The sequence below is a fragment of the Maylandia zebra genome, linkage group LG18, assembly GCF_041146795.1.
Source record: "Maylandia zebra isolate NMK-2024a linkage group LG18, Mzebra_GT3a, whole genome shotgun sequence".
Taxonomy (NCBI): Eukaryota; Metazoa; Chordata; class Actinopteri; order Cichliformes; family Cichlidae; genus Maylandia; species Maylandia zebra.
The window spans coordinates 2,887,778-2,914,067 of NC_135184.1; the positions used below are offsets into that span (position 1 = coordinate 2,887,778).

Here is a 26,290-nt window from a genome sequence, read left to right on the forward strand (position 1 = left end):
TGGTGTGAAGTGTGAAGTTTATTGGTGTTCAGGAATGTCAGAGCACAGCAAGTCGACATCAAAGCTGCCTGAAGGGCTCTGCGGTCGGCGACAGGGGTGGACAAAATAACAGGTTGAAACAGCTCTGCAGAACCATAAATATGCATCTGTTTAATCACCAGTAACTGAGGATACAGAGTGCAGACGAGCTCCAGGAGGTTTTGAGGTGTGAGCTGGTTGTTTCTCAGTGATACAGAAACGACAGCTTTTACTTTGTGTTACCACAAACAGAAAAAAAACTTTGTTTAAATAAAATACAGAAAACAAGTAAAAATGATGATTTCACAGGCCAAACATGGAAGAGCATGAAATCTGAACGAAACCATCACCGCAGAGCTCTTTGTCCTTTCTGTATGATTTTATCCACCTTTCATGAACAGAAGCATTAAACACACAAACATGAAGTCGCTGCTTTTTTGGTTTCCGTACTTTTCCCCACAAATTTAAAACCACTTCTTTTTTTTCTTTAAACACGTGTTGTATGATCCTCGATCTTCACAATCAACATCACAGGAAGTCAAATGAACTGCATACTTTTGAAGTACTACACACATAATGGTCCACATGTAACGAGCACAGTGAGAGTCTGAACTTTTTCTTTGAGGTGATTTTTCTTCTTTTAAGAGGAGAACGTGATTTGACCTAAACCTCAGAGCAGCGTCTGAAAAACGAACCGTGAACCTTTAAAACAAGATGCTTCGAAACGAGTCCACGTTCAGCCGGTGCACGAGGCCGTAACAGAGACTTGTTAGAAATATTTGTTTTACGTTGAGCTGCCACATTAACTCTTGACAATCAAATAAATGTAAAAAGCAGAACTTTAAATGAAAAAAAGCAGACTGCTCAGTTTCCCCTTTTTGATTGTAATCATCACCTTTCAGTTTTTCATGAACCGACTGTTTCGATGACAGGAACAAAAACTGCTTTTCTTTAAAAACAGGCTCCACAGGAACGAGCGGATCGTTTACACGTCAGAAATTTTAGTAGATTAACAGAAGATTTATTTTATACTCACTAATTTCTATATCAGATCTGAAGCCTGTCTGTGATTTCATCCTGTAGAGAGCTCAGGTAACATGTCGCAGATTTCTCATTAACTGGACGGACTTCCAGCTGGTGACAGGAAACGGAAAGTTCAACTTCCTTACATGAGTTCCAGAGTTTAACTTCAGCTAAACAAAGGTGTTCACAACCAGCACAACTCAGCTGGCTGCAAACACCTTTAAAACTCAGTGTAACGGTTACTTGTTGGCAAATATTTAAATTTAAAGATTAATTAAACCCACAGGATTTAAAATTAACTGACAGATTTCAAACTGCGGCTTCAGACACTGGCTGATGACCTGAGTGAGAGGAAGACACTGAAGCAACGTGAAATTCACTCTCACTTTCAGCCTGTGACGAAGAAATCTGTCCAGAGCGTCGCAGAGAAACGGAAAAACAGTTAGAGGATAACACTGTAACACTGATCGGGCTCACTCAGCTGCAGAAGAAGAAAAACAGACACAAAAGCAGCAAAAGCAGAATAAAACAGGTTCCTCAGAAGAGCTCCGGGCGGCTGAAAGCAACAGTTTCTCCTTCATGAATTCTTCATAAATATGAAACGATAACTGGTGACAGGCGATCCTGGGAGGACTCCAGGTGTTTCCCACTTGTGATGGTCGTGCGTGTTTGTTGACAAAGACAAAAACAGCTACAAGTTTAACACAAAGAAAAAACTTAAAAAATATATTTCTGAACCCTTTTTGAACAGCTGACCTCCAGCCGGCCGAGGTCGGCGCCTCAGCGGCAGACGGGCTCAGTTCAGCTGCTGCTTTCCTGCTTCACAAGTAAAAACTAACTCAAGGCGTCTATCAACAACAATTAAAAAAAACACTACAACTCTGATGGCGGTACTGGAATGCCCGTGAAGCTCAGGACTGCCTCTCAGTATCCCAGGTCCAGCTGGATTTTGTGCTCAAAAATGGCGATTAGCAGCATTATGCAGAAGCCCAGCAGGATGCCGGCGTTCTGGAGGAGGAAGAAGCCCCAGTGGCTGAAGCCGTGGTCGCCGGCGTCATTGTGCAGCATCTCGGGGACCTGAAAGAAGAAAACTGTCTCAGGCTCACAGACCCTCTGCAGAAAACAGGAACTTTTCCCATGAAGGAGGAGGAGACGTTAGTTTAAATGAACGGACAATGCACCGCACATCTGCTGCAGTACCCGGTTACACCACTAGGAGGTAAAAAAAAATTCGAATAAGCTTTTCTAGAGTGTAGAGCAGGGCGACAGCCACGAGAGGGCGCCTTTGTTCAGGAGAAAGAAGCTCTGCTGTGTTTTCCAGCACTAAACCCTCCTGCAGCTGTTTTTCAGACGTACAGACATTTATATGACGGGATTTTTACGATTTATGAGATGCCAATAAAATGATGGCAGTATCTTCATCTCAGGCTGAACTCTGCATTTAGTGTCAAGCAAAAGGAACATTTTTTATGTGGAATATTCATTTAAATTTCACAGCATTAAAAGTGAACCTCTCGCTCTGTGGATCAGGATGTGAGAGTGGATGCTCCCTTTTGATTGGCTGGAGGGTAATGCTCACTTACCATGTCCACCAGGGCCACGTACATGAAGAGCCCGGCTGTGAGGGCGAATATCCACGTGGAGATGTTCTCGGCGTAGTGTCCAATCAAAATCCCGGTGATCATGCCCAGGTAGGCCATCATGGCCGACAGCACGTTGTAAAGAATGGCCTGACGCACCGTCATGCCGGCCTTCAGGAGCACCGCAAAGTCACCTGAGAATCGGAGAAGACTGTTACTCACTACGACTGCTGCACCCGCATGATGGATGTGGATAAAACCTCTGACCGTGAACTAAATTAAGGATCAGACTGCGTCCAAGGACAGGATAACTAATAAATCAAAGTAACATCAGAGAAACACGTGAAAAGAATCAAGAGCAGGACTGTGCACAAAGACAGACGTGCTGCACAGCTCACTCTGAGCTGGTGTTGGTTGGTTCAGCCTTGCAGCCACTGCACTGTTTCTCTTTGCCTTCATGCATTAAAGATCGTGCAGTTTGTGGTGTATTTTCAGGTGGTTGAGTAAATGAGCTGCGTTGCTTTTGCAGAAAGGAACGAGCTCTTCAGCTTCTGCTGTTCCACACATTTAAACCTTGTCTGTCTCTTACTGTGATGTTACTGCTTCAAAACGACTGCACAACGCAGGAATCAGCTGCGACCTTTTGATTTCATAACAAAATAAACACGCTGTGACCTCCCAGTGAAAGGTTTCCATATTTAAATGAACAAATGTTTAAAAGTCTGAAAGAAGGGTTTCTTCACTCTTTCAAAGCCAATATCTCTTTATTCCACTGCAACAATAAAGGACTTTATGTAGGTAAGACTGAGGCTTACAGAGAAAATGTTCCACTGAGATAAGATGAAAAAGTCTCACCCAGCTCATGAGGCAGCTCGTGGCAGAAAACAGCCACAGACGTGCTGAGACCGCTGGACAGACCCTCACTGAACGCAGCGCCTGCAAACAGATAAACATTAGAAACCAGCAGCAGCAAGAGGCAAACATCAGCATGAAAATGCACACCTTCATGTCACTGTTTACCGTGGCTGAGGGTGAATCCTCCTGACGTTTAACTTTAATCACCAGTTTGTTCTAACATTACTAATTCTGCCGTCAGTGGTCAAGTATGTTAAATATGCTGTGCACCAACTTTCTAACCTACTCTGTGAAAATGATTTCTGTGCACCGAACTGACGCTTCATCCCGTGACTCTCTCATGTTTCTACTTTCTCCACTCCCATCAGTTTCAACCAGTCTCGCTTCCAGACTTCAAACTGTTGAGAAGTTTAAACCCACTAATTACGACATCTGTCCCTCCAGAGTCTTCAGAGACTTTTGGACCAACGCCACAATCTTTCATCCGAAGTTCTTAATCTTTGTTGAGATTCTTCAGTCTGGTTTGAAATGACATCACAGCTCTGCATCTTTAGAGTATTGCTGATGTGAGTCATTCATTGTACGACTTGTGAATCGTGAAACGTTGATTTCCTGTCTTTTGGTATCCGTGGTAACACACTGAGTATGTTCAGCTCATATCTGACTAACAGCTTGTTTTCCATCAGCTTTCTGAAACAGCTTCTTCGGTCTGCGGCGTTCCACAGGGATCCATTTTAGGCCCCGCCCTGTTTGGGTCCATATTGTATTGCCTATCACTGCAGACCACGCCCACTCACACCTGCCTCAGGTGTAATCAGACACTGACTGGTTCCTTAAGCTGAGGCTCAAGAGTTTCATCCCCATCAGTGACAACAAAACCACATATTTAGTTTTTAACACCCTCACAAATATAACTTCATCTCTCTCCTGCAGACAAATATCCAACTGATGACTTGTTGAATGGTCACTTCCTGTGGTGACATGACAAACTCTCAGCACCATGTTTATTCACGTCAAACCAACCCTGCTGGGCTCTGATTGGTTAGAAACTGGTGTGTTTGCTGTTAAACGAGTTCAAGACAAAAAACTGAAGCTAAAGAGGAAGTGACATCACGGGTTGTGACCCTTCTACTCACCGATAGCGAGGCCGTCGCTGAAGTTGTGCAGTCCATCTCCCATGATGACCATCCAGGCCAGCGTGGCCACTCCGGCCTCCTGGAAGTGCTGCTCCGAGTAGGAGTGGGAGTGGCTGTGCGGGTGGTGGTTCTGAGAGTGGTGGTGGTGCAGGATGTGATGGTAGTCGTGGTGGTGGTGGTGCCTGCTGTCCGTCTGGCCAACCGTGTCATGGAAGTGGGAGTGGCATTTGTTCTCGCAGTCCTCGTCGGTGTAGTTAGCGGCGCTCCCCGACGCTCGGCCGTAAGCCTGCGGCGAAACGACGGACACCTGCGGCGCCAGCATCACCTGCTCCTCCTCCGCCACGTTGCTGCCGTGCAGGCTGCTCGAGTGGTCGCCAAACGTGCTGGCGCCGTTAGTCTCCACATCTGGAGACACAATATGGAGATCTGGTCAGGTTAGGCCGGGAGGTCGACCTCCGCCTGCGCCGTTTCAGAGGTCAGAGCTCTGTTCTCTATGGTGGAGCGACCTGCAGCTCTTAAAGCCTTCACGCCAAACGTGACATCACAGTTGTTAACATGCACCAAGCTGACACAAGCCTCCATACAGAAACACATCTCAGCTCTCGGCTCGAGTGACGCTCGGCTTCACTTTGAGTTGTTGAACAAAACACGAAATAATTCACCTTCACTCGGCTTCACGCTGTTCTCCTCCAGCGCCGGCTGTTTCTCTGGATCCGCGTTCTCGTTCTGATCACACTTCTTCTGGATCTGCGTGGAGTTCGTACAAACTCATCAACATCAACATGAAAGGACCAGTTTACAGTTTTCTGACAGCAGCACGAAGGTTTGTAGGCCAGAATATTTACAATTACCATGAATGCTTAAACGCCTTCATTTTACCTCCAAGTCAGACACCAACTTCTCAACAAAAAAACCCATGAGATGAGAAATAAATAGTTCCTTTAAGAGTGAACAATCAGAACAGAAAATCAACATGTTACAAAGACTTATTGTTCAACTTTGTAGCTGCTGTGTGCAAAGTGTCCCAATTAACTCTATCTGCACAGAGAAGGAAAGCTGATGCTAAATCAGACCGTTCGTGTCCGACTGTATCGTTGCAAAGCGTAAACAGAGGATGCATCGATTTTTCATGATGTTTGAAAAAATACAAAACTGCAAAGTCATGTTGAAACCAAACGCCGGCGGCGATCTGCAGCCACGCAGGGGAGGCGGACTTCAGAAACTCCCTCAGCTGAAAAAAGGCGACGACAGCAAAATATGTTCCTCAGAGCCAAACCTCAAAGTGTTTGAGCTGAGTCGGGGATTTTTGTGAAAAACTGAAATTTTGAGGTGTTTGTGTTCATCCAATTTCATGGCAGAAGGCTGCGCCGCACACTGCATGTAAACTATGTGATCAAAGAGCTTTTTTAATGAAATCTCCCACACGTCTGTGAAGCTGTCTCAAAGATCTGTGCAAAGCCCCGAAGAAAGATCCTGAACTTTGACATCAGGATGTTTGGACAAACAGGCCGTCTGCCTGTAAGACTGTGACTGTACGATGCTCTGTTCTGACCTTTGGTTATTAACTGAGGGCTTTTAAGTAACTAAATTCTAAGTAAGAGCGGGCTGCATGATGTGACTCAGGTCTCAGTGTGTTAAACGGTCAGTTTAACAGTTTGTCTGCACGAACACCAGGAAGCAGGAGTCTTAAACGTCATTCTGACTGTTAGAGAAACTCGCCGTCTCTGACCTTCTGTTTCTTGTCCTTGTACATCTTTCCGAGCGTCAGGAAGTGCTCGATGAGAAACATGAAGTAGACGCCACTCAGAGCCGTCAGGCCCTTCCACACCGCGTCCAGGTTCTCCTCATGCTCGTGATGGTGTCCCGTCATCGCTGCATCTTCGTGGTGGTGATGGTGGCCTCCCTGAGACTGATCACACAGCGTTAGCTTAGCATAAATATGTGACACAGGGGGAGCAGCAAGAACTAAATAATTAGGCTGAAAGTATCTCATGTATGTTTACACATCGACTGATGATGATGATGATGATGAAGGTCTTTATTATCAGAACAAAAGCAAACAGAAAAACTGTCACAAATCTCTGTAAACGGTTACAAAATGTTCTTTATCTGACTGTTCTTAAAAAAATAATTTAAAGTTGTGCTTGTTGTGATCTTTGAATGCGTATGATGTCACACACGTGACATATGATCCTCATTTATAATGTGTGGAGTCTGCGTGTGTCTATGAATGTGTAAACACGTTGCAATGGCCGCTTCCCTTTTGTCCACATCGCTCTTGAACAAGACGTTTACAGTCTCAGTGAGTTTTAACTGGAAAAATGAAGACTATGATAAAATAATAGAATAATTAGAGGCTGATCAATCAGCCGGCTGCTGATTAGAATCAGAGACGTGATCTACCTGATAGATCAGGTTTGGTTTTAGAGCTCGACAAAGAGTCAAATTTGATAAAAAAGGGATTCGAACACTCGCTTCACCTCACGGCTGCAGTAGATTTACAAACGTGCAGCTAAGCAGCCTCTGTCTGCTGGCTCGCTCGCCGCTGCGTTCAACAGCTGAAGTCATTGATCACTTTAACTTGAGAGCATGAACGTCACGTGTTGTAAGACTTCCTGTAAGTCAGGTGGTCGCACTCTGCAGGGACTCACGTGGGGGATGAGGTGCAGGAAGGCGTCGCCGCTCAGCGTGCCCACGGCCAGCGCCACCAGGAAGCTGAGGAGGAACTTGAAGAAAACTTTGTTCATGAGCGGGATGAGGACGACGCCGAGCAGAGACAGCAGGCTGATGATGGTGATGGAGAGGAACCCGCCGACCCACGCTGCAACACAAACACAAGCTTCAGGAACATCAAAACGCTGCTGACAGAAAACACCGCACCGTCTCTGCTTCCAGCACACGACGCTGTGATTCTTCAACTTCAGGCACAAACTCAGTGCCGACCCAGAGCGATCCCTGAGTCATGTCCTCAGACTGGTTTCACTCTGCTGCAGCAGCACAGAGGCGGCCCTCGAGCAGTCGCAGTCTGAAGTGTCCTCACTGTATTTGTGTTATCTTTGATCATTTATTCGTTCTTTCCCTGATGAACTCTACAGGTCGTCCACGTCCAGCAGCTCAGCTTTCTGTTGCTGTGCAAACAGTAACTGCAGACCGCTGGACGGACACGTTCACAGGACCACAAATTTCACTTCAAAGATGCTCTCACCTGACACGAGTCTGCAAACGGAGCTGCTCGATGAATAATCAGTTTTAGTTTGATTCATCTGCAGCGTCTGACACCAGCGCTGTCAGATCATTTTCATCACACTATCGGACATTTCACAATTACATTTACAGACTACATGTCGTCATCCATCCTTCTTACGATTACTACGCTGTTGACACACAGCTGTGGCTTCCTGAATACATCAGCAGCTTCTCTGACCTCAGTAAACGCTTCACAACTTCCACTAACTGGATGTTTTAATGTTCAAGCTCAGTCTCAGTGTTTGTACAGTGAGCTCGGTCATTACACGGCCTCCTCGCAGCAGCATCAAACCTCCTGCTAAGAACCTCCAGAGTTGTTTTTCACCAGGGTTCAGATTTGACACCCAGTCTTGTTTCTTTTACTGTCAGCTGATAACTTAAAAACATGCCTCAGTCTCCTCAGACCGACTTTGTATCGACATATACAGTTTAGTTTATACATGTGCTTGATTGTGTTTGCATTTTAGAATATATCCAGTTCTTTATGTTCATATCCAAACTTTATGACTGCATTTTAAAAAGTGTGATACAAATACCGTGTTTACATTTCATATTAGCAGAAATATTATTAATAATAATATTTCTGAGATTAACTTTCCTCCCACACTGAGGAGGATTAGGTGGTGCAGACGGCTCACATTAAACGTACCCGTGGTGATGTTTCTGCTGTTCTCCCCGCCCATGTGCTCACTGTGGTCGTGGTCTGAGTGGTTGTGGTCTCCATGGTGACCGTGAGCATGCTTGTGATGCTTATGCTCTAAAAACAGGAAGAAGGAAAGATGAAATTCAGAAGTTATTACTTCATTCTTACAAATTCAAAGAGCCGTAAGGCTGAGGTCAGAGGACGGGACACTGTGACAGAGTGTAACTGGTTTAAACTGGTTCACCAGATTAAACACCACAGGCTTACACTCAACACAAACACACTGATGATGATGATGATGATGATGATGATGATGATGATGATGATGATGATGATGATGATGATGATGATAAGCAAACAGTTCATCATAAAATACAAAATGCTCCTGATTCCCAGTCGGTGGCAACATTTCCCAAACACTCGGATCTGTTTTTTCCAGCCATCGAATCAAATATCAGGATCAAAATATCCAGATCACAGCAATCAGACCACAAAGTCAGAGTCTGACAGCAGTAATCAGCTGCAGTCCTGCCTGAGGGGTTTAATCCTGGTGGGAACTTTCCTCAGATGTTCGAAGGCCTGGAGACAGACGGAGCTGCACTGGGAGCAAAACTATTTTAATTTGAATCCAAATGTTTGGTGATAAAACAAAGACCGTGCTGCATTCAATGTTCCTTCTTTTCTTTCTTTCCTTCCTGCCAGCCGTTCACTTCACATTTAGTTATTATTTCGAGTTAACTCATCACTACCCTTTACCTTTGGAGTCACAATAGAGGCCCAACGCCTAACCAGATGAACCTGTCCTCCTCCTCCTCGTTTTTGTTTGGTTTCATTTGAATTATAGTGACGGTTAAAGAAACTGCCTGTAAATGGTCCCGTGTTGAAGTTCAGTAACAGCACGTTTCTTAAAGAATAACTGTGTAAAATAATCGAGTTACCAAAATGATTCTGATTGGTGACGTGACTGAGCAGCCTGTTGATTCCAGGACAGAGTCAGCGCTCTCCGGAGTCAAACAGACGCATTCACTGTCACACTCGGAGCGAGCGAGTCATGCAACAGGAATGTGATTTTACCAGAAGATCCAACAAAGTGCCGCAAACGCTGAGCCAGGTTCACCGTTCAGCCCAACAGCTTCAAACAAAGAGCAGCTAAAGTCTGCTTAAAGAAGACGTCAGTCATTCGATTTTACAGCAGAGGCAAGAAAATCTCGACTCAACAAAAAATAAAATGCTTGTTTTTCTTGTTCTGCTTTCTTATTATTTCTCTGGTATGAAACACCGAAGTGATGATCAGTCAGCAGCTGCACACATTTTCCTGGAGATACTGATGAGGAGTTTTGGTCCTACCTCTCGCCCCGTGTGCCGAGGCGTCTCCGTGCAGCACGCACGCTCCTCCATCGATCTGGTTGAGGAGGGCGGGGCAAAGAAAGCTGAAGTCTCTGAGCGTGACGCCGGCCTCCTGAGACATCCCGTGTGAGGAGAGGATGAAGGAGGCGTTCAGACACTAGAGGGGGAAAAATTAAAACAACAACATTGAGTAAAGAAAACACCTGATAAGAGACTTGATTTATCACGTGTACGAGTACAAACATCTCGGCTGACATCAGCTGATTTGCTGACTGCGACTGAGCCAGAAACCAGTATCGTACCTCTGAACCGTTCTGGCTGCGGCCGTGGGGACGATCCTGATCGCGGTCATGCTCGCTGTCGCCGCTTGCGGTTGCTTGTGTCTGGCTCTCAGTGACGGCGATCCTGGTCGTTTGTTCCCCTGACGGTCGCCCCTGGCTTCCATCTTGCTGTTTCACCACGTGCTGAGCTCTGTATGTCACCGTGGTGCCGACCTCCTGAGCCACCGCCGCCACTGTGGTTTTCTTGTCATAGAGGTTTAGACGACTATCTGGATCCTCGCTTTTCTTTCCCACGGCACCGTCGTGGTTGTCGGGGGTGTCTGGAAACTTCGGGGGCTGTGAAAGTTGTTTTAGGTGATCAGAATTGCTTTCATGGGGATGGTGGTGATGGTGGTGGCCTTTGTGGTGGTGGTGGTGGTGGTGGGGATGGTGTCCGGGTTGCTCGTGATGCTGCACCATAACAGTCCTCATGCGACCCAGCCCCACGCTCTGAAGGAGGCGCTTCAACCCGGCCAGAGAGATGGTGCCGTTTTCTCCATATCTGTCAGATTTAATGGAACAGAACGATTAAACATGGCGCATATATGTGAGGCCTGCAGCCACCTGTGCAGCTAACACACAGACTGACGATCGATGACTTCAGCTGCTGACTAACAAACCAGCTGCTGGACCAGCTCCACCTGTCTCACTGCCAGGAGCTCACCTGTTGAACAGAGCCTCCAGGTGTTCCCTCCGGCTCTGCTCGGCTCTCTGGGCGTCGACGACAGAGGACAGTAAACGAACCGCGCTGTTGGTTTCCATCGTGGACCCGCTGCAGTCTGTAACGGCGCCTAATGAGTCGCCACTCACGGCGAAGAGAAACATCAGAACCAGAACTGCACTCATCTCCTCTTCTTCCTGTGGACAAAAAGAGACGGTAGACATGTTGACACGTCAGGAAGAGGCAACACAGAGTGAAACGATTAATTTGTTTTATTCTTGGACTCTATTACAGTCCTTGTGTAATCGGTGGGCATCTTATCCTGGGCCTTCCTGGGTCCTCAATTTATCCTCTTCTACAAACTGTTATTAGCCCCTCCCACCTGAAGCCAAAATTCTTCTGATTGGCTGCCCCTCGTACACCAGAGAGCTGAGCAGTAGATGAAACTGAAATTTTTTAATTATTGATTATTGATGAAATTTCCCAAAAGATGTTTGATTTATTCTATAGACAGAGCAATGAAGCATGGGGCATCATTTGGGGACATTAACTAATTAACAGTGATCATAGACGAAAAATAAACTCCAACATTGAAACTGTAATATTCTGCTACCAGTGTACTGCACTGCTGTGTATATAGATATAAATTTCTTCTCCCTTGTATAGTGTATATTCTCTTCGATTGTTGCACAGTATTGTTGTTCTTAGGCATGCTGCTTCGTCCACTTTGCTGCAAATTTCCCATCTCTGAGACAAATAGAGTCTATCTCATATTATCTGAACAGATTTCCAATGCACTCATTATCTGAAGTAACATTTATCTTCTGAGACTACGTTTGCTTTAGCTAGGTTTAACTAGGGCGCAGTTTTAGATTCCCCCCCTCCACGGGTAACTGATCAAAAACAACCCTTATTACATATTTATATCACCTATTTATATGTAATATCTACTCTTAAAACCTAATATTAAAATAGTAAGCTCCAGCACTCATCACAGGATACTAATGAAGGATCCATAATCACGAATGCGTGGTAATTTCCCCACAGCCTATAGGTGACGCCATTCTCAAGTATAGCCGTATAAACAGAAATCACAGAAATTCCCCAGCTTACTCACTCATGTCTGTCTGTGTTTCTATTTAAAGGATTCACCATTTCACCCTCTAAATAAGAAACCAAAGAAACAGACTGAGACTCTGCTTTTCTAAGGAAGTGAAAACAGTTCACTGAGTCAAAGGGGATTTTAGTGCTCACTACAACATTACTGCTTAAATGTCCTCAACTTCAAGTATTGCAAGAACTTGCAGTCGAGACTCACCCAGTAAGTAACTACAGATGGAACAGATGCGCGCCACAGTTACAGTGAATAAATGACACAATAGAAACACCGGCAGCCCACCGTGACAGATGGAAACTGCACAGCAGATGAGATCACTGTGCAGAAAAAAGGTTTTATTTAAGCCGATCTAAGCAGCAGCTTATAAAGAATTTTATCACAATAAACTTGAAGTACGCGTCCTTTGACACGAGGAGAAATGTTAAAATTAGACGTTTTCTGAATGGATCTTGGTGTGCCGTTCGTCCAAGTTAGCGGATGCTGGTTTAGATCATTAGGAAGTTAGCTTAAAATAAGAAACCGATCGTATTAGTATTAATGATTACGAGTGTGCGGTGTTCAATTTTAACGATGAGTGACGATATCGCTCACACAGACGCTCACCTCCTCCCCTTTAAACGGTGGTTTAGCCGGCTAGCTACGCTGCTACCCCTGGTTAGTTCTTAAATTTCTCGGAGGATGCTCAAAGACGATATCTGCCAGATGACCCGGGCCAGGCTTGGGCCTTGTGCTGCCGAGGCTCGGTCGCTCAAACAGGGCTAATAAAACATACAAAATACATCCCCGGTGGTACGAGCAGCCACGCGTGGCTGCATTTGACCCGAAACACAAACTCGCACTGGAGGTAAACAGTAACACGTTGGGTTTGTGCGCTCCGCACCAGCCGTGTGCCGTGTGCACAAAGACGACAACCCGGAAATCAGCACCAGCTCCTGCCGCCACCGCGCGGAGCGGACTGGACCGGCCGTGCTGGGGCTCCCGGCGGCCGCAGAGAGGTTTTAAGCGAGCCTTTTCAATGACCGAAACCACTTACAATGAGAGCTTGTGCTGCTTTTATCCTCTGCGGGGATGAATGAACGCTTCACGGTGCCGCTCTGTCCCCTTCGGTCCGGTAACCACGGCTGATGGATGCGTTACCTTCACTGGCTGTCGGAAATCTGAGCATACAAAGGACGGGGCAGAAGGAGGGAAACGAAAGGTGATTAGCATAACGACAAACTGAGCACGCTACCGTCACAAAATAGATCTGACCCGTATGTTTCAATTTAGATTGAATGTTTTACAAAAAAAAGGCTCTGCACATAATTTTACCAAAAATATAGATAGGATCACTAGTCTGATAAATGGAGCCATCAATACATCGATGAGTTGTATAGTCATTTTTTTTAAACAATCAGCTACAAAAAAGAAGTTGAAGAAACAGAAATATACAAAAAAAAGCTACATATTGCTTTACAAAACAATAACTTGAAATATATTATCACAATGGATATTATATACAAGATATAGCACAAATTAACAGGATCCTGCAGGTTTCTGGACTCACGTTTTTGGCCACTGTCCTGGTGTTTTATTTAGAGCCAGATGGTGGAGAGCAAATTTACCAACTAATCCTAATGAGCTGCAGGAGAAAACAGTACAGATGCAACGCACAGACATGGATAAGTTTGCCATAACACCTGTCAGTATAAGCAGCCATGCTCCCTTACTTTAAGCCTTAACCAAGTGTAAAAACTGTGGGGGAACTATCCGTAGCAGCTGCTGTAAACATGAAAGGATTAACTAAACATGTAGGCAGCCTCCAGTGGCCATTCCAGGAACTGCAGTTTCACCGTTCATTAGTAAACTTTGATGGCACAGGCCAGCTTCGATGACAAACTCCAATTTATCAATGAAAATGTAAATTTTCACAGCTGAATCTTTTCTGTGCTTTATTTCCTGACACCTTGCAGGAAAAGACTGACCGATGTAGATAAAAAGGCTCGATTTCAGCAGACTTACGGAGCTCAATCAAAATATGTGCAGTGTATAAAATATGTTTACAGGCAAAATGCAAATTCTAAGCATGAGCCTTCCTACATAACATGGCAGAGTGATTCATAGTTTACAGGGACTCACTTTGAGCCAAGAAGCAGGAATAGAAAGCTCACAGTGATTTTTGGCACCTCAGTTACTGTAACTATCGTCTTCCTGAAGAACAAAACGGTTAAATCAGAGTTCTGCTGCTCGGATGTCGACTGAGACGAGTTCGCCTGGTTTGAATTCTTTCACTGTTTGCTGTTTAACGTTCACGCTGAATTATAAATTCTTCATGAGGCCTTCCACAGTTCAGCACCACACTGTCTGAGAGGAGCTCTGGCTTAATGCCTTCATCGTGCATTTCATTTTAACGGACATTTCTTTGTTTTAATCATAATTTTTTTTATAATTTTATCCCTTTTGACCAGTTCTATTATTCGACTAATATTTCTTAAATAGGTTTCATTAACTGGAGGGCCAGGTTGTGTCTGCTCCTCACAGATCGTCACTCGCCTGCAGCAGCTGATCTGTTGTGCGTACTAATGCACCTTTGATATTTCTATGATTTAATAATTGATTAAAACACTTCCTCTTTGCCTTTAAACCACAGTGAATTTGATTTATTGTTGTATTATAACAGTTTAGCTCTTTTAGCTGAGGGTCATAAACCTGCACGTGGCTCTCTTACATTTGTTGAATTTCAGCAGTAATCGTTAGCGCAGATGCTAATGTAGCTGAGATGTAATATACTGAGTGTGAACATTCTCAAAACTGTATTGTATATAGTATATTTTTGTTATTATGTAAAGTTAATTTTTGTAAAACTAAGGTTCCACATAGGGGTGGGGAAAAAATCGATACTGTGTAGTATCGTGATATTTTGTTTGCTAATAATGTATCGATACAGGGACGGCAGAAATCGATATTTTGTTACAAAAAAGGTTTTTGTGCTCTGACTTCAGAGCATGTTGGTCCTTTTTCTGAGCAAGAATCCTGACATTCCTTCACTGTCCAAATGTGTTTAACTTTTTTTTTGGCAGCAATAAACACGACAGTTTACTTATTTTAATTTAAGATATGTTTTATTTTAATTAAGTTTAAAACTTTTTTATTTAATGTAAAATTATATTGTGTTTTCGTTTACTTTCAAATTCTTCAGTTGCTGAAGGGGCTGCATAGTTTTCATAAATTGCATAGTTCAGAATAGCTATAATTGTACCAGATGGTTGCATTGAGTTAAGTTGGACTAGACTGTAATACAAACCATTCAGTTTGTCAACAATAAAAATGACTGAAATGAGAGAAAGACTGAGTGCGAGACTTTGATATTAGATAAAATGAATATTGATAAAGTTTACCTTTATGTACAGAATCTGAATATCGCAAAATATTTTTAAAAAATTGCAATAATATCATATCGTGCGTTAAGTATTGTGATAATATCGTATCGTGGGATGCATAGTGATTCCCACCTCTAGTTCCACATGTCACTGTTGAAGTGGGGCATTAATCAGTGTGACACCATTTGTAAACATGCTGTGTGGGGGTTCCCGGTCGAGCTGCATGGACTCCCCACTGGTAAGGCACACTTTCTGTAGCTCCTCTCGCTGTACTATTATGTGTTTTCTTTACTAAGTATTAGTTCTTATGGCCAAAGTGTTTTTGATTACTTTGAACGAGGAAAATAATAATACGAACTGCCTTTTATCTGTTACACCATCCGTCTATGTGTTCCTTACTTGTGCTAAACAGGGACGAGGAGAGGCCTGCTGTTGCTGCGTGACACTGATTTTGCTGCTGCACTTTGTCTTTTAGAAAATAAATCCAGTTTCCAGCCAGTCTGTGTCTGTCCTCACAACGTAGTCTTCCATTTGAAATCTGCTACACTAACACCAAAATGTTTAGTCCTGAGTCCAGCATCAATGCTGCTGTTTGATCAGCTGTATCGTTAACTGCAGCTAGAAATGACCTCTAAATGTCTCTCCTGAGAGTTTGAGGTTTCCGGCTGCTGTCATACTGGTACAGCACTTTAGACAAAGCCTGCTTGCATTTTTTTGTGCTCATAATTAAACTGAAAACAGGTGAAATACACTAAAGCTGCCTGTGGCAAAAAAAAAAAAAAAGTTATTTATACTCAGATTTATGAGATTGCAGTTACCAGTAGTTCATTGTATCAGCTAGTGCTGTCAGCGTTAATCTCGTTGAAATGACATGAACGCCATAACCGCATTAACGTTAGCGCAGATTGTGGCATGCAGCCCTGTGCGTGGTTAGCTTGTTAGCTAAATATTTCAGGTCTGTTTTTCATATTTAAAGAATCAAACTTTAAAGTTTTCTCCCTGGGGGTTTTATTATCTTTGTTACATTTGCAGAATAAAATTAATCGATCCCAATAAGTCAGAAAATCCCAGCAGCACTTGAATGCATCATAGGGGAACTGCAGAATTCTTAAGGAGGCCAGTAGTGCGCAACATGTGACTGAGCGCTGGATCACGTGACAGCGCAGTCCTGTCCAGGTCTGTTTGAAGGAGGAAGAGGAGGATGAATGAGGGAAGAGTCAGCATCACTTTGGTTTCTCAGAGGATTAGAGTCACGGTTAGAGGGCGGGAAGGAAGATGATTGGTCATCTGCAGTTGGTAAACATGATAATAAACACCAGTGAGAATGTGAATGAATTATTTCTATCTTCAGTTAAAAATAAAATTCTTCTGATGTGTGATGACGCTGCAGACTCGACGCAGAAGGAAAACTCTGAGCTCTGTGTCTGTCTGCGATTCTTTTCAGTCACTTTGTGCTTTTTCGTATCATTTTGATGCGCATGTGCAGAACGTTTGAGTTTCTCTGCAGTGATTTTGCACCAGTCTGTTGCCCCTTTGTGTCTTTTTGTTGGTTTCTGTGTTTTGGGGGTTATTTTTAATTTTTATGTGTCTTTCTGTGTCTGTTTGGACTCGGCTTATATCTCTCATTGATTTGCTTCTTTTTGTCTTGTCTGCAGGCCTCTGCTGTCATTTTGCGTCTCTTTTTTTACATGTTTGTCTCTTTATGTTCGTCATGTGTCTATTTTGTGACTTTTTGTATTTTTTGTGCTCATTTTAGTTAATCACAGTTGTTGTGGATCTCCCTGTGGTCAGTTGTTATTGATTCGCCTCGTTTCTTACCATCTTTGTGTCTCTAATTCTTTTGCAGCTCCTTGTTGTTGTTTTTACGTTAACCGCCTCTTTAACCTTCCTGCACAGTTGGTGATTCGGTAATACTTGTGCAGCTTGTGCTGAAACAAACACACCTGTCACTGAACTTTGCTTATCTATTCCTGACTGGAAAAATCCTGCAGCTGTGACCTGTTTTCCTGTGACCACAGAAAAGGTCTTTTAACATCATACATGTGTGCAGTGTGCTGAATACTCTTACCACAGCGCTACTGTTCAGGTTTCGCTTCAGTGTGAAATGTTTGCAGTTCAGAGTCTCACGTTGTGCACAAAGATAACAGAAGATCAGCTGGGGACGGCTCGGTCTCAGAGGAGATAACTCCCCGCTGAGCTGAACGCTGAGCCCAGATGGATCCAAACAATCACCTGTCGCCCAAATCTGTCTCCCAACCCTCCCTCAGCACAAACAGCGGTTTGAGTATTCTGTCCACACCTGATCTTTGTGTCGGTGTTAACAGATGAACTGAATGCAGCTCGTGTTTTGTGATTATAAACCAACAGACAAACATGTTTTTGGCTCCTGAAGGATCAACGATATTTGATTAAGAGGGTCTGTAAACTCAGACTGTAGAAGAAGAAACGAAAATGACTGAAAGGAACCGTTTTTGTCTTCTTTTATTTATTAGTGACAACAAAGGAAAAGGAACAACTATATAGTTTCATTTTATTATATCGTGTGTGTGTGTGTGTGTGTGTGTGTGTGTGTGTATATAAATATATATATATTTCAAATTTCAGAGTGTGTTTTTCACCTGTTCATTAATTTCCCTGTTTCTATTTACATGCACATCATTTTTCATTTGAAAAATGAAGCTTTTATTTTAAAAGATGAAATAAAATTTTATATTTGGAAGCAAAAGGAACTGGTGGCGGCATTTCACTTTGCTGTTCTCTGCAGCATCGCGACTGTCTGCTGCGTTTTCCATATGTGGGCGTCGACAGAGTGAAGAGAGTCTCTCGCTCAAAGAACCAAAGTTACAATGTAACCATTTGACTGTCATCTTACTTTTACTAAAATTGAAGCTTTGTTCTTCAGTTAGATTTAGGCAATGAAAACTAAAACACTGTCCAGTGTAGGCAGTAACATGTTAGACTTGTAATGCAGAGCTTATGATTTGGGATGTTACCACATTTGATCCCCATAGAAGATTATTGAAAACATCCACATGAGTGGAAGCAAAAGTACTTTCTATTGAAATCTATCAGTCTGAAAGTTGTGCTGAGTGTAACAAAAGAAACCAACATATTTCTTTTTCATGACTATTCCACCTTTTCTCAGTGAATTGGTCCACAGTGCAGAATGCAAAGCTCTAAAGTTTCCACGGGTCTTTCTGTTGATGTCAGATGACTTGCATGTTTCTCCTACTTTGCATAAAAAATGCAGTAATGACGGCTGAGCTGGTGTAAATCACAGGATTTCTCACAGGAGTTTGGGATCATCGCTTATGATGATCATTTTTTGTCAGGTTTAGCAGTTTTGCGTGGACTTTTTTAAAACTTGAATGTGTTTCCAGCTTTTTACTGTAAAACTGCTCCGTTTTTGCCGTGAGCTCGTCTTCAGCAGCAGCTAATTCACATTTCCTGCTCTGCTGATTATTTGGGGCAGCATGATGGCGCTGAGTGAAAATAAAATGCATTGTGTGCGTTCACGGGAATGTGCTGATGAGTTTTATTTTTGGACCTCAGTGGAGCTTTGTGATACGAAGCAGAAACAGTTTATCAGGCTTGTTAGTACATCCTCAGAAATGATTGCACCTCATTCTAGCTTTAGGGGCACAATGGCAGTACTCTCAAAGGTTCTCATTAAACTTTCCTTTTACAAATGTTTCTTTTTCAGTCATTTGGAAATGCACTGACTTTTCTTTTAAGGACTTTAAGGCTTGCTAACCACTCACAGCTTTCCCCTTCTCACATGTGCACCTCAGCCAGTTCCTTCTGGAGAGAACCCACCAGGATGGAGGAGGAGTTTCATTGACTTGAAAGAAATGCTGAAACGTCAGTACTTTATCTGACTTCTTTTGTGTTTGCTCAGTACGTTTTACTGGTTCAGACACCAAAAAACAAATTTAGTCAACAAATAGTACTGATAATAACAAGATATTACAAACTACCCAGTTATCACTGGGCATCAAAAACAACCTGGTTCTGGGGGTTTCTGTTCAATCACCTCTCACCTACATGCGACAGGCACAAGCATTGCTTCATTTCAAAGTCATGCTGACTGTAATGAAAAGTGTCATCTACAAAAGTTTGGGACTGGGAAACAAAAAGCTGGATAAGTAACAATATTACTGATACTAAAGAAAAAACCTTTTTAGAACAACTGGAGGAACATTTTGCATCTTATTAGGTCAGCTGGCAACAGTCCAGTAACATGATTGGGTATGAAAAAGCAGTTTAGAGAGGCAGAGTTTCTCACGAGTAAAGATTTGCATTCGTTCACCAATCTGCAAAAAGAAAAGGAAGAAAAAAACGTGTCTACGTTTGCAGAATAATTTTCCACAGTGTAAAATTACTGGAAAAAGCTGAAACTCAATATTCATGCCTGTGATCTTCAGGCCCTCGGGCGGCACTGCTTTACAAACAGATACGATGCTTTCAAAGCGCTGCAGGGGCTCAGGAACACCTCCAGAAATCAGTGTGACCAGAGTTCACCGTCCATCCACAGACGCAGGTTAAAGCTCTGTCATATGATGAAAAGCTGTATGTGAGCACCATCAAGAAATACTTCTCTGGTCCAAAGCTCATTTAAAATGCACTGAGGGGAAGAGGGTTGAAATATTCTGGAAAACATGAATGCCACATCCACCCAGGAACCATCTGGGACATCTGGAAAGGTACCATCAGTGCTGAAAGGTATACACAACACATGCTCCAATCCACATAACATCTGGATTGCCATGAATGTTCGAGCAAGATGATATGAACCTGTATACTGCGTCTATTGTAACAGCATGGCGTCATAAAAGAAGAGTCCAAGTGTTGAACCGGTCTGGTGCAGTCCAGACTCTTCATCTACTGAAACGTTCATCATGAAAAACATGATAAAGATGAATCAGCATCTCAAATCTTTGGAGCTGAGGTTGTAATAACGTCACATCTGAAACTACACGGCGAATCTTTGTGGTCTGTTTATTTTGTGACCACAGAGTAAAGATGTCATCTGCAGTTGCTGATCTATGACAGTTGAAGTTATGGCTGAATGCAACATTTTTCATCAGCAGTGCTCCTCGTCCTCCCTGCCAGCTCCTGCACCGTCCTTATGTCCTGTGTCTTCTGTGTTTTAGGGGCTTGAATCCAGAAGAAATAATACAAATATGCACCTTTTTCGCTTTAGTAACATGTATGTTTGCAGTTCTCGAGGTCTTTGAAGTAATTATGACTAACAGGTACATCTGTTAAGATTAGACCTGCACACTTTGCTCCTGTGTCTGAGGGATATTCTTACACATGAGTACAGTAAAATAAAAACTACTTGAGTAAACTGTGGAAGGCACGTCCTGACTGTGTGCAGGAAGTCACAGTCCTGGGTCTCTGACCCATTTTTGTGTTTGTTACGGTTCTAGTTCGATGTCCGTGTCTCTTGAGCTCAGTCGTTCCAGCTCTGTGTCTTTCAGCCTTCGCAGTCGTGCACACGTCTGTCTGTTTTCTCGTCAGTCCCTGACCATCCCATGTGTCTTAGTCTTGCTTTCAGTGTTTGTACTTCCTGTTTTATTCTGACAGTCTTCTGTTTCATGTGCATTGTGTTCTCCTTTTACGCACACATTCATGAAGATGACCCGAATCACAGCCATGAACACTGATGACAGCTGAGTGGACGTTTCATCTGTAAGGACTCATCGCGTCTGTGTGGTGGTTCATAGCAGACAGGCAGGGCTGAGTAAACTGAAGACTCGCTGTACAGAGGTCAACATGTGATGCTCTTCATCTGCCTCTCATGTTCACACAGAGCTCCTCTCACCCAGCCCACAAGAACAATATTAGTGTTGGGCTCAGCTGAGGCTGTTGGGTGGGCGTGTTTGTGTTATCAGACAGCTGGAAATGAAGCTCTTACTGCAAAACGAGTTATCTTCCCGCACAAAGGGGAACAAGCCCAGTGCCGCCTGATTCTCAAAATATCTCAGACCTGCTGATAGTCAGTCCATGCATTTCAATAAATAATTAACAAACACCACATGATATTTAATGAAATGAATGAAAATACAGCTACAGCTACAGTCACAAAGCAAGCTGAAGTTTTTGTTTCATATCAAATACAGTTTATCAGGTAAAAACTGAGTTTTTTATGTTTCTAATGAGCTTGAAAGTCAATATTTGGTACGACCACCTTTATCCTTCAGCCTGAACTCTCCGAGGAAGAGCTGGAGCTCTTCAAAAACAAAAGTTACAAACCGAAATCCCAAAACATGAAAAACTACTGAGGACAAACAGTCTGAGGAAACAATATGTAACAGATATGAATCTTCCAAATGTTTCTTTAAAGCAAAGATAAACAGGAAGACATCTGTCTCACCAGCTTCTATTATTAAGTACTGAATTTAAATATGTACTCAGAAGCATCCATCTAAAATTAGAGAGTGCCCATAAAAGGAGAAACACTGCGTATGCGTGTTGATCTCGCTGTGACTCACTTCACCAGCAGGAAGTTTACCTCAGCCCCAGGTTTCCTCTCAGCGCTTCACCTCCACGTGTTCGAGCTGAAATGAAGCCTTGGGGGCTTTGGTAGATGACAGAGCGCAGAGTCATTTCCATAAATGAACAGTTGTGCCTCTGCCCGGCGCTGCTGGAAAGGTCGCGGTGAGGTCAGCCACAAGGCGGCCAGCGCCTTCATTAACTATTAATGTGTAGCTGCAGGGTTGTGAGACGGGGGACGAGGCGTTCGGCAGCAGAGACACTTCCACCTTTTTCCACCGCGCACAGACTCGAGCGTGAGCTTCACCTTCAGCCTCTGCAGGAGGTCTGTGAGCAGCTTTAGCTCACTTTCAGTTGGCATTTGAACTTCTGTCAAACCAAAAAAACCTCAGAATGGAAGTGAGGATGTGACTCCAGCTGAAGAAAAACATTTAAAAATACCTCCCAGTCCTGTTAAACCTGTTTTACGTTCACTTCTGCCCGATTTCACATTTTCAGGTGGAAACAAACTCTGAAAAGAAGCTTCTCACTGTAGCTATAAGTTCTTTTACTGACCCATCAAAATTTCAAAAATCTCACATCTGCACCTACATCTACAGAGCATCACCAGTTAAGCTAACATGCATGTGTGGACAGTGGAGGGAAACCCGAGCAGCGGGAAGAAGAACAACAACTCCAGAACTCCTGCAGCACGGCCTCAGGTGGCATTAAAATGTTTTCAATGAATCCTTCAAAATCATTAAAAGGTTCATATAGTGCATTTTGCATATTTCGTTTCCTGGATCTCAGAGCGGCTGCGCTGCACTGTCTGCTAGTCAGCAATAACATGGAGACCTACAGACTTAATGAAATTTGGCTACCAAACCATGAGGGCTGAAACCTGGGGCGCGAACGTAGACGAGGCACCGTCTGTTTGCTGCTTCACTCGGTGCCATAACGATGGCATCGAGGCACAGCTGTTTAAATCAAACCAAACAACTTGTGTCGGTAACTTTCAGGAATTTGTGGGTTTGGTTTTCTGTTGATTATTTTCAGAATGTCTTTTGGTTCCATTTAACTTCACTGAACAATAAAACCTTAAAATTCAAAGTGTAAAACTTGCATTTTACCTGTTTGGCCAAACACAGCATGTCTAGTCCTGCATCAAGCAACACTTTAAATATGAACCTTTTACTCACTTCAAACATGTTCGTGCAGTTACTGTGAAGTTCAGTGATTAGTAATTAGATTGACAGAAATGAACTTTCACTGCACTCTTGTTACACAGAGTCACAGTCTGCGGCTGAAGCTGGAGAAAATATCTGTGTCATTAAAGAGCAAGAGTGCAGAGCTGTTGCATCATGGTCCGCATCAGTTCAGCGGGTGTAAACGCACCTGAAGGCTGCTTTTAGTCTCATTATTAGCCAATCATCACCCATCCCTGTGTTTGTATTTATGACAGGGTTCATTTCATCCCTGCTCTCTGCTCCCACAGCTGCATTTAGGTGGTGTGGTTGTGCAGTGGTTAGCGCCGTCGCCTCACAGGAAGAAGGTTCCTGGTTCGAGCCTCTCAGTGAGTGCAGGTGGTGATTCCAGGAACTCGGGCTTTCTCTCTCAGCCCCAAAGACATGTGTAAGGTTGACTGGCTGAGGATGAAGAAGATAAAGTGTTTCACGTGTAAAGAATAAAGTGCTGTAGTTAAACTTGTAGTCTAGTGTGCTTCGAGTGTTGGGTGAGATTAGAAAGTTATAAATACAAGCTCACAGTTGACATGTGCAATATTTGTTTTTAATGATGGGAGTGAGCTGCAATAATACTGCACAGTGAAGTAAACCTCCACCAGGGGGCGACCTCCTACAAGAAAACCACCTCTGTGAATGACACAAATGTGCTCTGTCCTCTGCTCTTCATTCATTTCACTAAACACTTTTCAAACTATGTTAAATTATCTTCTTCTCACTTTGTTAATCTCAGGGCTGGATGTTTAATGATCTGTTTTCACCAACATTCTTGAATTAAAGCTCAGTCCTCATATTATCCCCCAGTGATCTGAGGGAAACATGAACACAAGCGTGTTTAGGTCTCCAGTAATCACATATATGCACAATATTGTTTTGCCATAACCTTTAAAATAAAAATGATTTCATGCCGTTAGTAATCAGTAATGCCAGTACTGTTAAATGTGCAAATTCAAACCACACAAACAAACACAACACTGATTAAAAGTTTCATTGAGAATTTAGTCATGGAAAATGTATTTACCGCCTTATTTTAACCCAAACCACCTGGCACAGCATGTAGATGATTTTTAATATTATTAGTATGATTATTTAAAGTGATTTTAGCAAAGTGAAAGAGCCATGTGGCTATTTTTCAACCCTCGCCAGTAATTACAAACAATAAAACATAAAAGAGTAAAACTGTTGTAGATGAACGTGAGAATTGAAAGTGATGGCTCGGCCTGCTGGGTTTGCTTTATCATACTTTTTGAATATATAAGCAGTCTTGGATAATGATCGCCAGGAGAGCGCGCGAACACACCTTGTCAGGCGCAGACAATCAGCAATTAAGACCAGGTGACACCCAGAGACCGTTTCACTGCCGCCGCACAGAGAGCTGTGAGAGCGCGTTAATGGAGATGCAGTCCTCTAAAATAAATGATTTAAATTTAAAGCTGTCGGCAGTTTTTAAAGTCTTCAATCAAAACTCTCAGTGTGTAATTAATTTCTTTCTTCTGCTCCCCGACAGTCTGCAGAGGGACGGCATCAGAAAGAGGGAATTTTAATGGAATAAGACAAACTTTGCAAGTTATTAACTTTAAATTTCTACCACAGACTTGAAGTTGTTTCATTTTTGAGGCAGAATGACCCAGTTACGGTTCAAATCCAGCCGATTGCACTGACAGCGTGCTCTCGCAGGGAAAGCTCTTACAGTGTGTCGGAGAGTTTCATCAACTTTCTTTTAAGGCTTTCTTTAATATGATGGATGTGATGAAACCATGTTACGCTCCACGCGTTTATTTCACTGTTTTCCTGTGTGCAGGAAATGCTCGCCTGAGTTTGGGAGTTTAACGTGACAGCTGAGCGCACTGTACGCGCCTTTGTGTTTCACAGGTCTCGTTAGACTCATCACCGCCTTATGTGAATAATTTACACCCTCGCAGGACATCAAAAGATCGCCCTCGTTACTTCTGGGCTGATCAAAGAGATCAGAAACGGGATTTTTTATGACCCTCAGCAGATCCGATGACCATAATATATTTATGGACAATGCCCGCTTCAATCGAAGCCATTGACTCGGTGGTTTCTTATTCATCTGCTCCGAGTTCTGCTTCTCAAATTCAATCTCTAACTCAGCTCTAAAAGCCAAAAACGCCCGTTCCCATGCCAGAAATGCAAATTCAGTTTTCGCCCGAGGGGACGCTCTGGAACAGCTCGCCCACACAACTTTAGAAAGAGTCGCTCAGCGAGAGTTGGAGTGCACAGGAACAGACCACAGGGGGTGAAACAGACTTTGGACAAAGGAACATTAATACACGCAAGCACATCGGATTCATTTTGAGGTCGCGCCTTTGCAGGAGCGCATGCACAAAGCTTCAAACTGGGTTTAAACCACAGACTGTACATAAAAGATGGACGCAGCCACGTGACATCACCCTCTGTTTTGTTGTTTGCTTTGTTTTGACACATTGAAGCCTCAGTTTTTTGTTCATTTGTATCTAGAAGTGATCAGATTTGGATGAGCACCGACCTGTCAGCAGAGCCAGTTTCACAATGATTTTGTCTTCCAACATTTATAAAAACAAAAATATCAGGATACGTCCTTCTGATTTATTTTTAACAGTCACTGATGATCGGTTGTACTGTCGGGGGACAAGGATCCGTTTATTGATCTTAAACACGAACATTTCAGGATATGGAGCCTTCGCCTCGCAGCTCGCTGACTTTCTGGAATAGAAACTGACGTTTCACAGCCTGAAACACAAACTTGAACAATCCTGCCTGAGCTTCTTTTTACAGTACACCACTGCAGGAGGCAACACAGCCCACAACAGATTCTTCTAACACTAAAAAATGAATTTGTTGTTTAATATTTTAAATTACAATCAGGCCTAAAATGATCACGTCTGCCATATTTTGTGGTTTTCATTTATTTTTTTGGCTCATTTCTTGTTTGTTTGTTTCCTGTAATCCTCAGTGCTTTCACACTGTTGTGGGCTTTACTTCCATTCTTTGTTCTGGGTTTTTTCATCTATTTGTGTTTCCTCGTCTCTTCCATGCTCCGTCCTCCTGCCGGTGTTCTCAGTACACGCTCTCGAGTGCGTCTCAGTTCCTGAAATGCATCATGAGGGGAGAGGAGGCTGTGGGAGGTGCTGTAATCGAGGACGCACAGGTGTATGCTTCGCACAGCTGGAACATACAAACAAGTTCTTTCGGTGCATGTGACTAAAAATGGATCCTATCTCTCTGGTTGATGTGATTTTGATCAAAAGCCTTAAATATAAAACA

The 26,290-nt window shown here is 43.2% G+C and overlaps 1 protein-coding gene across 2 annotated transcripts; it reads right to left on the reverse strand.

Annotated features, from left to right (window-relative positions):
* On the reverse strand, positions 1-13,669 carry slc39a6 (solute carrier family 39 member 6). 2 transcript variants are annotated; one of them, XM_014410504.4, is made up of 13 exons: positions 13,493-13,669; positions 12,980-13,103; positions 10,833-11,026; positions 10,151-10,670; positions 9,849-10,005; positions 8,508-8,615; positions 7,264-7,433; positions 6,342-6,521; positions 5,275-5,359; positions 4,613-5,017; positions 3,477-3,557; positions 2,625-2,815; positions 1-2,118 (listed from the first exon to the last, which is right to left on the reverse strand). In XM_014410504.4, exons 3-13 carry the CDS (start codon positions 11,012-11,014, stop codon positions 1,966-1,968), a joined length of 2,232 nt encoding a protein of 743 aa, XP_014265990.3. In that variant the 5' UTR covers positions 11,015-11,026; positions 12,980-13,103; positions 13,493-13,669; the 3' UTR covers positions 1-1,965. The 2 variants fall into 2 exon arrangements, with proteins under 2 accessions (XP_014265990.3, XP_014265992.3); XM_014410506.3 differs by lacking the exons at positions 12,980-13,103; positions 13,493-13,669 and adding an exon at positions 12,550-12,884.
* Positions 13,670-26,290: the final 12,621 nt, after the last annotated feature.

What these genes read in the sequence shown, in the direction of transcription:
- slc39a6 (XM_014410504.4), bottom strand. Translation starts at nt 11,014, where the DNA reads ATGAGTGCAGTTCTGGTTCTGATGTTTCTCTTCGCCGTGAGTGGCGAC. An exon ending in CTGGAGGCTCTGTTCAACAG is followed by an intron (nt 10,671 to 10,832) that starts GTGAGCTCCTGG and finishes TAAATCTGACAG; the next exon opens with ATATGGAGAAAACGGCACCA. An exon ending in CAGCGACGGCCTCGCTATCG is followed by an intron (nt 3,558 to 4,612) that starts GTGAGTAGAAGG and finishes ATCTGTTTGCAG; the next exon opens with GCGCTGCGTTCAGTGAGGGT.